The 14462-nt window shown below is 49.3% G+C and overlaps 1 protein-coding gene across 1 annotated transcript; it reads right to left on the reverse strand.

Annotated features, from left to right (window-relative positions):
* Window positions 1-9327: 9327 nt before the first annotated feature.
* On the reverse strand, window positions 9328-14047 carry ATP5MPL (ATP synthase membrane subunit 6.8PL). The gene is made up of 4 exons (XM_029239769.1): window positions 13960-14047; window positions 10931-11054; window positions 10170-10193; window positions 9328-9476 (listed from the first exon to the last, which is right to left on the reverse strand). Exons 2-4 carry the CDS (start codon window positions 11052-11054, stop codon window positions 9442-9444), a joined length of 183 nt encoding a protein of 60 aa, XP_029095602.1. The 5' UTR covers window positions 13960-14047; the 3' UTR covers window positions 9328-9441.
* Between the last annotated feature and the right edge of the window lie 415 nt (window positions 14048-14462).

The raw sequence follows: 14462 nt of genomic DNA on the forward strand, positions 1-14462 counted from the left end.
AACAGAGGGACAGTGTGGGTGGGAAGGGCCCAGGGGAGGTCCTGGCCAGTAGTGACACTAGCTCCATCTGTGTTATACCTGTATTTGACTGCAAACCGGGGACTGGAAGACAGTCCGTCTCCTGGAGAGAGGGGACAGAGCCAGGCAGGAAGGCAGGACCTCTGATGCCCAGCCTTGTGCTCAAACAGTGGCTGGGAGGCAGCGGGCCAGCTCAGCCTGCTAACTGGATGCACCAGGGGGCCGGAGGGGAGATGACACTGGGCCCAAGGCCACCCTCCAGGTCACCAGAAATCGGGCTAGGGCCACAAGACTAACTGTGGCCCCCAGACACTGGTGCGGTGGGGCCCCCAGCCTTGGTCAGGGATCGCAGGGAGGGAAGGGAAGCAAGTGCTCAGATATGCAGCTCCTCCCCGGTGACACCTGGGCACTGGGCCCTGTGTTAGGAAAACCTGCCGTGCTCACGTCTGACTCACTGACTGGGCAGAACTGCAGGTGGCTGATGACCTTGCTGGAGCCTCTGCTCCAGGCTTCCTTCAGAGGCAGGCTCTTCCAAGGGTCTTGAACTTGTGTGATCAGAAGCTCCTTGAGGGCTCCTTAAAGCACAGGCCCGCTGCCTGCCCGAGTGTGTGATGCCGCAGGTCTGGGTGGGGCCTGAGGACCCGCATTTCCTACCGGTTCCCAGATGCTGCTGTCGCTGCAGTGGCCCCGGGACCCCACTTTGAGAGCCACCGCTGTGGCTCAAGCCATTTCAGAGAGGACTTATTTTCAATCATTCTGCACCTGCTTCCTTTTGGAAGGGGGCTGCGGCCCTGTCCAGTGCACTTGAATCACCTATCCTGGACCACTGTCTCCAGGGTGCTGGGGCTCGAGGGCAGGGATCTGGGGAGTGAGGGCAGAGCCCTGCTTCCTTCCTGAAGGTGGGGTGCGGAGACCTCTAGGCAGTGCCTGGAGCTCAGGGCACAGCTCATCTGTGGAAAGGGGTTCTTGGCAGGGATGGGGACCCAGGGACCCCACTTCGATGGCTGGCAGAGGCTCTGAGGCCAGCGGCGCCTCAGCACACGGGATGGACTTTGGAGCTGCTCCAGCTCCCCGGGTGAGGGCATGGGAGGCCACAGTGCTGCTTTCACTGGAAAAGCCACTGGGTTTTGAGGCCAGAGAGGAGATGCAAACACAAGGCTCCTCTCTGCCCTTTTCAAAAGACAGAATGCCCGCACTTCAATGGCAGTGTCTGCACTGAGTCCGGCCATTGTTCGCAGGAGGTAGAACCCCAGCCTCCAGGACAGGCGGCTCCTGTGCTCCCCACAGGAGTCCCTTTGTGGGGTGGGGGAGGCGCTGGGCCCCCGCCAGTCTCCTGGATGCTTCAGGACACTGGCAGGTCCGCTGTGATGTTCCCAAGCCCCAGGCTGGGGTATCAAGTCACCTGAAGGAAGGTGATATGAAGGTCAGGGGAGAGCGCAGAGGCATGGCCGCCATGCCGAGATACCTGTATGCAGGGCCGTGTACTGGGCACCCCTGGGATTCCTGTCACGTTCATTTGAAAGGTGTCTGGAGGCTCAGGATGGGCGGTCAGAAGCTGACTCCCGGGAGAGGACGCGGGTGCGGGTGGCTTCTTGGGGAAGTGGCACCAGGGGAGATCGCGAGGGCGGGGAGGAGCAGGCTTTGTAACACTTTGCAAGAGGAAGAAGCCAATCCGGGGGTTCCACAGGGGAGGGCCGCCCCGGGGGACGTGAACTCGCGGCACTCCTGGCTCCTCCCTGGGCCAGTCCCCAAAAGCAACTTTGCAGGGGCTGCAATGGGGGAGGCCAGCAAAGCCGGGAGGGCACTCAGGGCCATGAGCAGATCCCAGGGGTCTGCGGCAGCAGTGACAGCAGCCACCCCACCTGAGTCCTCCATAGACCCTTCAAGATGGGAAGGAAAACGTCCTTGTAATTCTTTTAAGAAATTCACCTACCAAGGGAGATGTGTAATGATTAAAAGAGCTTAGTGATTATAACCCATAATGGAATAGAATCTGAAAAAGAATATATATATAGAGAGATATATATGCATATATAACTGAATCACTGTGCTATACACTTGAAACTAACACATTATAAATTAACTACACTTCAATTAAAAAAAAAATAAAAGAGCTTAGTGACACCAGAAGGGCGTATGCAAAACATGGTGAGAGCAGGAGGTGTGGATTCCATCTTGGGGCTTCCTGCGCTGTCCCTTGGCTCAGGGAGAGCCGGAGAATGCTGGACAAAGGCTCACCATGAAGAAAAGAGAAAACCCAAATAAACAAAACAAGAAGTGCAAGAGGAGAAGTCACAACTGATACTGCAGAAGCACAAAACACAGGAAGAGCGCTATGAATTATCCCGTGCCAACAAATTGGACAACCTAGAAGAAATGTACAACTTTCTAGAAACATACAGCCCACCAAAACTGAATACAGTAGAAACAGACAACTTGAAAAGACCGATCACTAGATGTGAAATAAAACCTGTAATAAGAAAACCCTTACAGGGGGCTTCCCTGGTGGCTCAGTGGTTAAGAATCCGCCTGCCAACGCAGGGGACACGGGTTTGAGCCCTGGTCCGGGAAGATCCCACGTACCGCGGAGCAACTAAGCTCATGCGCCACAACTACTGAGCCTGCACTCTAGAGCCCGTGTGCCACAACTACTGAGCCTGTGAGCCACAACTACTGAGCCTGCACTCTAGAGCCCGTGCTCCACAACAAGAGAAGCCACTGCAATGAGAAGCCTACACACCGCAACTAAGAGTAGCCCCCGCACAGCAATGAAGACCCAATGTAGCCAAAAATAAATAAATTAAATAAATAAATTAAAACAAAACAAAAAAAACCTCCCTACAAACAGAAGTCCAGGACCAGATGGCTTCACAAGCGAATTCTACCAAACATACAAAGATGAATTTATACCAATTCTTCTCAAACTCTTCCAAAAGACTGAAGAGGGAACACTCCCAAAGACATTATATGAAGCCACTATCACCCCGGTATCAAACCCAGACAAAGACACCACCAAAAAAGAAAATTACTGGCCAATATCTTTGATGAATATAGATGCAAAAATTCTCAACAAATATTAGCAAACTGGACTTCCCTGGTGGCGCAGTGGTTAGGAACCTGCCTGCCAATGCAGGGGACACGGGTTTGAGCCCTGGTCCGGGAAGATCCCACATGCCACGGACAACTAAGCCCATGCAACACAACTACTGAGCCTGTGCTCTAGAGCCTGTGAGCCACAACTACTGAGCCCATGTGCCACAACTACTGAAGTCTGTGCACCTAGAGCCTGTGCTCTGCAGGAGAAGCCACCGCAATGAGAGGCTTGTGCACCACAACGAAGGGTAGCCCCTGCTCAACGCAACTAGAGAAAGCCCATGTGCAGCAATGAAGGCCCAAAGCAGCCAAAAATAAATAAATAAATAAATTTATATTAAAAAAAATTAGGAAACTGAATCCAACAATACATAAAAAAGATCATACACCATGACCAAGTTGGATTCATCCCAGGGGCACAAGGATGGTTCAACATACGCAAATCAATCAATGTGATACACCACATCAACAAAAGAAAAGATAAAAACCACATGATCATCACAATAGATGCAGAAAAAAATCTGATAAAATTCAACATCTATTCATGATAAAAACCCTTAAAAAGTGGAATAGAGGGAATATATCTCAAATAATAAAAGCTATTTATGACAAACCCACAGCCAACATAATAGTCAATGGTGAAATGCTGAAATCCTTCCCCCTAAAATCTGGAATAAGACAAAGGATGCCCACTTTCACCACTTTTCTTCAACACAGTATTGGAAATCTTAGCCATAGCAATCAGACAAGCAAAAAAAAAGGTAGTCAAATTGGCAGGGAAGAGGTAAAATTGTCATTATATGCAGATGACAGAATACTATATATAGAAAATCCTGAAGACTCCATACAAACACTACTATAACTGATAAATGAATTCAGCAAGGTTGCAGGATACAAGTTTAACATACAGAAATTGGTTGTATTTCTTCACACTGACAATGAAACATCAGAAAGGAGATGTAAACAAACAATTTTTTAAAAAATTTGTTTTATTTATTTTTGGCTGCATTGGGTCTTTGTTGCTGTGTGTGGGCTTTCTCTAGTTGCGGCGGGCAGGAGCTACTCTTTGTTGCGGTACGCAAGCTTCTCATTAAGGTGGCAGAGCATGGGCTCTAGGTGCGTGGGCTTCAGTAGTTGTGGCGCGTGGGCTCAGTATCTGTGGCTCACGGGCTCTAGAGTGCAGGCTCAGCAGTTGTGGCGCACGGGCTTAGTTGCTCTGCAGCATGTGGGATCTTCCCGGACCGGGACACAAACCTGTGTCCCCTGCATTGGCAGGCGGACTCTCAACCACTGCGCCACCAGGGAAGCCCTATATGTATATTTTAAATAAATTTATTTACTCATTTTTGGCTGCGTTGGGTCTTTGCTGCTGCGCGTGGGCTTTCACTAGTTGTACAGAGGGGGGTACTCTTCGTTGCGGTGCATGGGCTTCCTATTGTGGTGGCTCCTCTTTGTTGCAGCACATGGGCTCTAGGCACATGGGCTTCAGTAGTTGCAGCATATGGGCTCAGCAGTTGTGGCTCACGGGCTCTAGAGCACAGGCTCAATAGTTGAGGTGCATGGGCTTAGCTGCTCCGCAGCATGTGGGATCTTCCCGGACCAGGGCTCAAACCCATGTCTCCTGCACTGGCAGATGGATTCTTAACCACTGCGCCACCAGGGAAGTCCTAGATGCACTTATATTGTGGACGTCCCATTCCATCCCTACCTTGCTGAGAAACTTTACACGAATGGATGTTTAATTTTGTCTAATGCTTTTTTTTTTGGCATCTATTGAGATGCTATTGTTTTTCCTTGTTATTGTAGTAATATGGTGAGCTACATTGTTTTTTTTTTTTAGTTAAGCAAAGAACACCTTATTTCTGCTACACATAATAGCATACTGCCCTAAGAAACAACTACTACTATTTTTTTCTTATTGAAATACAGCTGATTTTCAGTGTTGTGTTAGTTACTGCTGTACAGCAAAGTGATTCAATTATACATACATACATATATATATATATGTATATACACATTAAAAAATTTTTTTTTCCATTATGATTTACCACAGGATATTGAATATAGTTCTCTGTGCTACATAGTAGGACCTTGTTGTTTATCTATTCTACATATAAAAGCTTACATCTGCTAACCCCAACCTCCTACTCCATCCCTCCCCCACTACTACTATTTTAGTTTCAGCATTAATATGTGCATTTACAAATATAGGTCATCATGTATATCAAAAAGTACGCCAGTAATCCCTGCTCCCCGGAGAAAACAATGCTGCAGATAGATTATCAGTCAGTCAGCTGAGGATTATGTCATTATCTAGTCTTTGTTCTTAAGAATCAGCAGGTTCTCTGCTGTTTGCCAGATTCTTTCTCTTGGGGAACCTGCCAGCGTAACCTGATCCTATTCAGGGTTTCTTAAACATCTCAATTTCTCTCCATTCTCTCTATTGAATGTTGCCATTGATTAAAATCCACATCTCATTGATTTTTGAATGTTAAACCAACCCTTCCTTGGTCATGACTTTTTACTTCTGATTGGATTCAATTTGCTAAAATTTTGTTAAAAACTTTGGCATCTATGTTCAAGAGGAATATTGGTCTATAGTTTTCTCTTAATGTCGCTCTACTTTTGAATCATGCTGGTGCTGATCTCACAGAATGAGTTGGGGAGTGTTTCCCCCTGTTCTATTAAGGAAGAATTTGTGTATAATTGGTATTATTTCATTCTTCAATATCTGGTGTAACTCATCAGGGAAGCCATCTGAGCCTGGAGTTTTCTGAGCAAGTTTTCAACTACAGATTAAATTTCTTTGATTTAGGGCTATTTGGGTTCTCCATTCTTCTTGAGCAAGCTTCAGTGGTGTCTCACAAGGAACTTGTCAATTTCATACACCCTGTAGAATTTTCTGGTTTCAAGCTCTTTGTGATATTCCCTTATCCTTTTAATATCTGTAGAATCTGTAGTAACAGCACCTCCCTCATTCCTGATATTACTTTTTTCTTCTTCCTTTATTTTTTCTTCATCAGTCTAGCTAGAGTGTCCATTTTATTTATCTTCTCAAAGAACAAGCTTCTGCTTTCACTGAGTGCCTACTACAAATGCCTGGTCCTATGTGAGATACCAGGTGGAAAGAGATGAATTAGTGTCCTTTACATAAATCTGCTATTTTATTCTTTTTTAGAAAGTCCTCTGCTTTTTATTTCTGAAATTTTTTTTTTTTTTTTTTTGTGGTACGCAGGCCTCTCACTGTTGTGGCCTCTCCCGTTGCGGAGCACAGGCTCTGGACATGCAGGCTCAGCGGCCATGGCTCACGGGCCTAGCCACTCTGCGGCATGTGGGATCTTCCCGGACCGGGGCACGAACCCGTGTCCCCTGCATCGGCAGGAGGACTCTCAACCACTGTGTCACCAGGGAAGCCCTGAAATTTTTTTTTAAAATTAATTTGATTTATTATTTATTTTTGGCTGTGTTGGGTCTTTGTTGCCGCACACAGGCCTTTTTTAGTTGCGGTGCGTGGGCCTCTCATTGCGGTGGCCTCTCTCGTTGCAGAGCATGGGCTCTAGGCGCGCAGGTTCCAGTAGTTGTGGCTTGTGGGCTCTAGAGCACAGGCTCAGTAGTTGTGGCACACGGGCTTAGCTGCTCCGTGGCATGTGGTATCCTCCCGGACCAGGGCTCGAACCCATGTCCCCTGCATTGGCAGGCGGACTCTCAACCACTGCGCCACCAGGGAAGTCCCAAATCAATCATCTTACAGGTGCCACACAGCTCGACTGGGGCACATGCACCCCTGGGATATATTAATACAATGACAAGCAAGCAACACATGCCTCCTCCAGAGGCTCCCTGGTGGCTGAAACACACTGTTGAAAGTTACCCCTTCAGATGCTGGGACCATGTTCTCCTCCCTCTGCCTTTAGGGTCCTCCACAGGCCACTCTGAAGAACACTGACGAAGCACGGATGGGCGGGATGTGTGGACCTCTGGATAAAGGGCCTCCTTGGAGCTCCACCTGGAAACTGGCTGCTCCTGCCCACGGGTGAGTTTGAGGCCCTCTCTGCTTCTGTAGACAGACGTCTCTCTTTTGCCGGCACCGCCCGAGCGCTGCTCTGAACAGGGTGCCCCCCGTGCCCAGCACAGCTCCGCACAGTCCCACATCTGTACTCAGCGCCCACAGGAAGCCTGGTGACCACAGGCTGGCGGCATGCACTGGCTCCACCTGCAGGCCACCTCGGGACATGACCGGCTTGTGTGCAAACAGCAAGTGGGTTCTGGGCAGCAACAAAACTCTGCTTCTTTCTGCAACAAAACACGCTGCCCCCACTTAGGAATTAGGGACGGGAAACCACTTGGTGCAGCAGGAAGACAGTTTTGTTCCACTCTTTAAGGCATGGCTGACGCTGGGCACAGTCTCCAGGGGTGGGGACGGGGGTAGAGCAGGTCTCTCCTCAACATCCTCCAACCTGCCGCTCTCACAGGCCACAGGGTCCACCTTTCATAGGATATACTCCATCTCAGTCAAGTTCCCTTCACAACATAAATCCCAAGAGCCCCTCACCCCATTCTGCAAAGGTGCAGTACGGGCAACTGGTCCATGACGGGTTTTTATTTACTGATGATAACTCAAGGAACCCACAAGCAGTAGAGAGGGACACACTCCCAGGGCTTGCACACCAGCTCCTCTGCTGATTCCAGGGGCTGGCTGCCCAGGCCTCACCTTCTCCTTCTCCAGATAAGAGCTCAGCCTCCCGGAGCGCAAGTCCTCGTCCCAGCATCGGCTAGCTGACCTCTGGCACTTCACTGCCCTCTCTCAGCCTCAGTTTCCTCCTATGTAAAATGGGACTGCAGCTCTACCTCATTCGGTTCTTAGGACTCAGTGTGCTAAGAGGCACAGCACCGGGGGAACATGGGTGGACACTGATGTAGTGGATGTAAGGGCTCGGGGTGGGAGGGGACGGGACGTTCTTTGTACGGATCAGTGGTTCTCAAAGTGTGGTCCCTGGGCATCAGCACGTCCTGGGAACCTGTGAGAGATACAAGTTCTCAGGCCCCTTGCCACACCAATGGAAGCAGAAATGCTGGGCCCCGCTAGTCCTTGCTGACCGCCCTCCAGGTGATGCCTGTCTCAGAACAGATGGCCCACGTGAGTAATTTTTAAGATTAGGACTTTCTGATCCACAGTGCTGACTCATCCTCTGGAGGGAGAAGAGAACAAAAGCTTATCGGAGAAAATGTGATCCCTGCTTTAGAATGGAACCCTGCTCCCAGCTCCAATGCCAGCTCTCACTGGGGCTGTACGACGCTTTCACGCCAGTTCCCCGTTGAGCCAACAACCGTGAGGCAGTCAGTGAGCCTGATAAGTGGGTTTTATCCCCATTTTACAACAGAATAAACCAAGGCTCAGAGACTCCATCCAAAAGTGGCAGCCATTTGTCAGGCACCAACCACGGCGAGAGACCAGGACCAAGACCTGGGCCACCATTTCTATTCCACAGGCGGACCCCCGTCACCTGCAAAGCACCAGATTTCAAACTGGACTCAATTCCACCCCTACGCTTACTGCTTTAGAATCTATTTTTTAGATGCAATTTTAGGGGTTTTGGTAATCGCCTTAAATGGAGAAAACCATTATGCAGCATTCACTTGACATTAGCCGAACTAGAAGAAGTATCAGTTGCTTTAAAAAAAAAAATTTATGTACCTTGCCTTAGAAGTGATTTCTGGATAAAATTTTCTAGAGCTTATAATTCCATCCACCATGTGATCTAATATTGCCTATTTCTAAAGCATTTTACATAACTTTGCTGTACACCTGAAACTAACCTAACATTGTAAATCAAGTATACTCCAATAAAATTTTTTTTCAAAAGGCATTGTACAGTTTAAATAATGCTCTTGCGTACTTTCTCTTACTGCACTCCACAGTAACTCTAAGTTAGAACTTACACATTATCTCCATTTTCCAGATGAGAAAACAGAGGCTCAGGGAGGTCATAGGAGTTAAGTAGCAGAGTCATCTGCTTACCACTTACTGACCTCCAGAGTGTGAAGTCTAGATCTGCCCTCCACCCCTGTGCTAACCGAGGTGTTCACTCATCGGCCCCTTGGATTTCCTAAGGACAGGGCAGCTCGGCGAGACTCTGGCTGCACCTGGCGCGCGCAGACCTACTCGGAGTGTGGCGGGGGCGGGTCGAAGGGAGGGACACGGGTGCAGGCAGCATGGGTCTCACAGGTACGTTTATTCATGCCCAAGGGCAGCGGCACTGCTGCAAGTCAATCCGATGTCCCACGTTCCCACAACACAGCCAGACCGACGTCCCATCCAAGGAGAGCTTGTTAATGATGACCACGAGCAGGCTCAGGACTGGAAGCTTTTCAAAGAGAAGCACGACACAGATACAATTTAGGAGGAAAGGAACAAGCAGACTGTGGTTCATTATATAGGTATGTACTGACAAGCCAGAAGATGCAAAGGACAACTTTCAACATGATGGAGCACATGGAGGGTTATTTCTATACGGATGTACATGGAGGGTCTGTGGAATCAACATGGGCATGCAGCTCACGTGCAGGCGCAAAGAGCAAGCAGCACGGAAATGTCTCCTCCCCAAGGTCAAGGGCCAGTCCTAAGTTTGCACAGGAATCAGATGACTAGAGTTTCACTGTCATTTGGAAGCGAAGTGAAGAAACGCCCAGCACTAGGGCACAAATTTATGTGGTTCTTGCTTTCAAAACACGTTTTACAGGGCAGCCCACTGGCACAGCTAACTCCTGCTTGCCTACTGGTGACACCAGCTAGCTCCGATCAATTCATTTCACTCCTGGAAGCTGTACTTGGCCCAAGGGGTGAGCAACGGTTTTTAACACACAGACTGTAGGGGGCAGAACTTCAGAGTCCGCTTCCAGCAGGCCAGCGCTCTCCACGTTCTGAAGTGCTCCTACTGCCTCTGCGTGCTTAGTGAACCACGCAGCAGCTTCAATTCACAACAGGGATACACCTTGTCCCAAAAAGGTACGTTGGGGTTTTTTCATTCCCCACCCATTTTAAGAAGCAGAAATCTTACCTTTCAAGGCTTTACTTCTTTTATCTAAAATAAATGGAAAGAAAAATTGGTCATGTCAGTGCTTTACAAAAATGCCTTTAGTCGACTCACTGTCGAAATCATCATTTGGCTGAAAAGTTCATAGCTTAGGCAAAGCTATTAAATGAAGCTTTCAGAAAATAGGAATTCCTATAGTGTCTCAAAGCCAAGAAGTGGTAAAAATTCTACCACAGATGTTCTCTCAACAGTTAAACAGCCCTTCAGAATCCGCAGGACTCTTCACACTCTACCAGGTTCTAACCTCCAGTCTTGCAGTTTAAAGTTTCTCCTTTCTTTCCTCTTTTTAACCAATCGCTCATTCATACACAGTTGGGCCTCATCTCTGCTTCACTGAGAACCAAATGGTTACTCTGCCCCAATTTTTATTAAGGAAATATTTAAACGTTCAGATCAGTGGAAAAGGTACAGTAAAACACTACATACCATGACACTTCATCCCTAAATATTTTAACCTGCATCTCTTAAAACTAAGGACATCTCCTATGCATTCTAAATACCATTGCCACACCTAAGAAAATTAACAATTCCGATATCAAGGTCTTGTTCAAATTTCTTATCGCTGACATAGCTCTTACACTCCCCACATTTTAACAAAGGACCACCAGGGGTTCGGATGTTCACTCCTAGTTAAGAACCACAGCTTCTTTACAATATGAACTGGGATTCCTCTTGAAAGTAATTTTCTTCTTGACCTCCAATGAATCAAACACAAAGAAACTTACCAGCACTCCTGATTTTATAAACGATAAAAGCCATCAGCCCCATTCCTACCCAAATCTCCTGGTAAACTTGGGTATAGTAGGGCTTCATGGGGATCCAAACATTCTTAATAAGGCTTTGAAGCATCTGAAAAGGAACACAGTGATAAATATTACCATGACTATTGTTTTAAACCTAACTGGTAAGAAGTTTCCATTTATTAAGTTTGACCCTATTTCCCAAACTATTCAACAGGGAGCAGCCCCTATGCCAGACCTGCTACCCGAAGCCATTCCAACATCTACATGGGGACTCCCGCTCTCAACAGCTTTCCAAGCTCCACTCACCTCTCACCATCCCCTGACCTTGGCCATCCGGGCACTCCTCACTTCACATTCCTCCAGCCCCAGAGCTCTCCCAGCCCGGGCTGTCCCACGCTGTCATCAATGGTCCCCCTCTCCGAAGGCTATCGTCCATGAATGCCCCCAAATTATGCCAAGAATGACACACTTTTGAAGAAACTAGCATACCTGCATCACCATGTTAAGAACTGTTGGCGTTCAAAGCTGGGAAAGAACACGGTCAAGGCATGGTGATTTCCCTGTGACACTAACACCCAGGCTTGGGCTCTCGTTCACCAGCTGTATCTCAGTCCTTCTTTTGTTTTGTTTGAATCTCAGCTGTACTGAGGCATAACTGACGTATAAACTGTGAGTCATTTACGGTGTACACCATGGTGGTGACTTGATACCTGTGCACAGTGTGCAGGGACTTCCCCTGTCTAGGCGATTAACACATCCATCACCTCACTTTTTTTTTTTTTTTTTGGAGAGAACTTTCACTTCTCTAAAGAGCCAGAGCATCTGGGAGAACAGTGTCCTTGGTAGAGGCAGCTCACGGGCCAAGACCCAAGGTCAGAACACGCTTGGAGTGGGAGGAACAGCGAGAAGGCCACTGCGGTCACTCAGATTCAAATCCTGGCTCTGTCACTTTCCAGCTAACTTAAACTGCCTCGGTTTCCTCATCTCTAAAACAGCACCCGCCTCAGAGGGCTGTTATGAAGATGGAGGAGTTGCTCTGTGTCAATTGCAGTATCTGCTGTCCTACAGCAAGTGCTTGTTACATAAAGTGTCATGGCTGGGCTAGTGGACAGAAGATGGCCAGGTCATACAGGGCCTTGGAGGCCACAGCAAAGAGCGCAGCTTTTATTCTCAGAATGTCATGCAAATTTAACAGCATTCATGAAGTGCTTTACTTGCTTATCTCCTGCACTACTTGGACATATCTGGCTGGACACAGTTGCCTGAGATCACACAGCTGAATCTGTAAGTCACCCAGCTGGATCTGCTCCTCATTACTGAGAATCTGCTCTGAGGCCTGGCTTCCAGCTCTTCCAAAGAGAGAACATACCCAGGCTGAGACCCAGGCCTGAAGGCTAGCCAGCCCCCTGAGTGACCCAGGAAGACGTGGCTGTGTCCTCCTCCTGGAACCCCTTGCAGACATGTCTGCCCTCACATTTCCTGTCTTCAGGCAGTACCGGGATGCTCTGCCAGAGCATAACCTTCCAAGAAACCAACAGCCCTGTCCTGAAAAGGCAGATGAGAGGATCCAAACAGGATGTGGAGGAAGCCTCTGGAAGCCCTGGACAGGAAGAGATCAGAGGCACTGAGCAAATTCCTCTCCTCCCTGTGCCCAGCACTGACCGGGAAGGAAGACCAATGGGGCCGGAAGCCTGCGAATCCTAGGTTCCTACACCAGTTCAGCCTGTTTTGCCCTCGATCCTGGCAATGTCTTGAAGCTGTCATTTCAGAGGTTTCCCTTTCTGTGAAACAGGGATAGCTCCACCTGCCCCACTGGGCTCTCAAAGTAAAGGACCCCAACCTACTGCCTGGTGTGGAATAAAACCTCAGTAAGTGATGGCAGCAAGAGCAGAAAGAGTGTCTGCAAATGCCCAGCTGAGCACAACAGTACTAAGCTCCTGAGGTTCCACGAGGAAGGACTTAAGGAGCTGAGGGCAAGGCCCAGGTCAGGTAGCGGCCTTAGAGCAAGGCCGGAAGGGGATCTAGAAGAAAAAGAGTAAAGCAAACTGGGAGGGTGTAAAGGAGGTAAGAAGGAGCCAAAGAAACTTCTGTTATCTCCATATTTTGCTCGGGGCCCAGGCCCCTGGTGTTGTCTCCTCACCTAGAATTACCCAAGAGTGCTTCAGGGTAGGTACACGGGAGATGCTTACCTCTCACCCCGCCTTCGGCCCAAGGCTGACATATCTGGCTGGACAAGCGACATGTTCCCAATGTTTACAAAATGAGGCCCCCTACTTTTTCTGCCTGAGTTCACTCTATCTAGCATCGTTTCCCAGCTGTGTGAGTTTTATTAGCGCCCATTCCTTCAAAGACCCGTCCTATTCAAAGGCCAAGTGGGTGTCGGCTGTGTCCGTTTAAGTCTGCAAAGTGGTTGGTATGTTACATTAACAGCAAACTATCACCTGATCTTACACTGGAAACAGGAAACGTCTGACCCGTTGAGCCTCAGACCGGGCTTCACAGGCTGAGGTCCGTACAATTGCAATAACCTCCGATCCCGTTTTGGTCCCCGTTTCCCCCTCTCCCAAAGCCCTGTCATACGTACAGTGTAGCTCCGAGAACAGTGCGCTTGCAAGGAAACTTGAGGTGTAAAGGAGAGAAGAGAGTAAACGTGGGGAAAGAGCTCTCGGCTTGGATCCTGACCCCATCACTAACCTGCCCTGTAAGCTCGGTTAGGTGGTTGAACCTCTCACGGCCAAAGGAAAAGGCGTAGCGCGGCCTCGACTAATAACAGCTAACCCCAGAACGACCTCCCTTTACAGTTTGGGGGACCCAAGTAAAAAGTGCGCGTGGGCAGGGAGAAGAGTTGGACCTCAAGGTCAGCGGGGATGGAGGTGTGGCCGCGGTGGGACCGGGGAGGCTCCCACCCGCTGCGGAGGCCACTCCGGGCCCCAGGTCCTCGCCGCCCGCGATCCGGCCCCTCACCGTACCGGCTACCCCGCGCCGAGCGCCGACCCCAGCCCCGCACTCACCTCGGCGAAAGACTAGCGCCTCAGCCAGCCCCAACTCAAAGCTGACGACTCGGAAAGGTCACCGAACGCGCAGGCGCCGCGCGGGGCCTGCCGGGAAGGCGGAAGGAGCGGCGTTGCCCTAGACCAGCGCGCCTCCCCCGGCCGCGCCTGCGCACCACAGCGCCCCCAGCGGCCGCCCGGGTTCGGCCGCCTGGAGGGTTGGGGGAGGGGACGTGGTGTGTGTGTGTGTGTGTGTGTGTGTGTGTGTGTGTGTGTGTGTGTGTGCGCGCGCGCGCGCGCGCGCGCGCCAATCACGTGACTTAACCATTCGTATTTGCCTGGGAGTGGGACTTTCAGTGCTGAAACTGAGGTGGTCTTGGACAAAGCCGACGAGTTGGTCTACCTGAAAAAGGGAATCTTTACTTGTGTTAAACGCAGAAAAGTTGCATCTCCCGTCTCTGATTTTCTTGCCATTTCTCTGTGTTAACATTTTTTGCTCTGCATATTTTTATGCATCAATTCTG

Source organism: Monodon monoceros, unplaced genomic scaffold (assembly GCF_005190385.1).
Source record: "Monodon monoceros isolate NGI ecotype Baffin Bay Population unplaced genomic scaffold, NGI_Narwhal_1 Super_Scaffold_21, whole genome shotgun sequence".
Taxonomy (NCBI): domain Eukaryota; kingdom Metazoa; phylum Chordata; class Mammalia; order Artiodactyla; family Monodontidae; genus Monodon; species Monodon monoceros.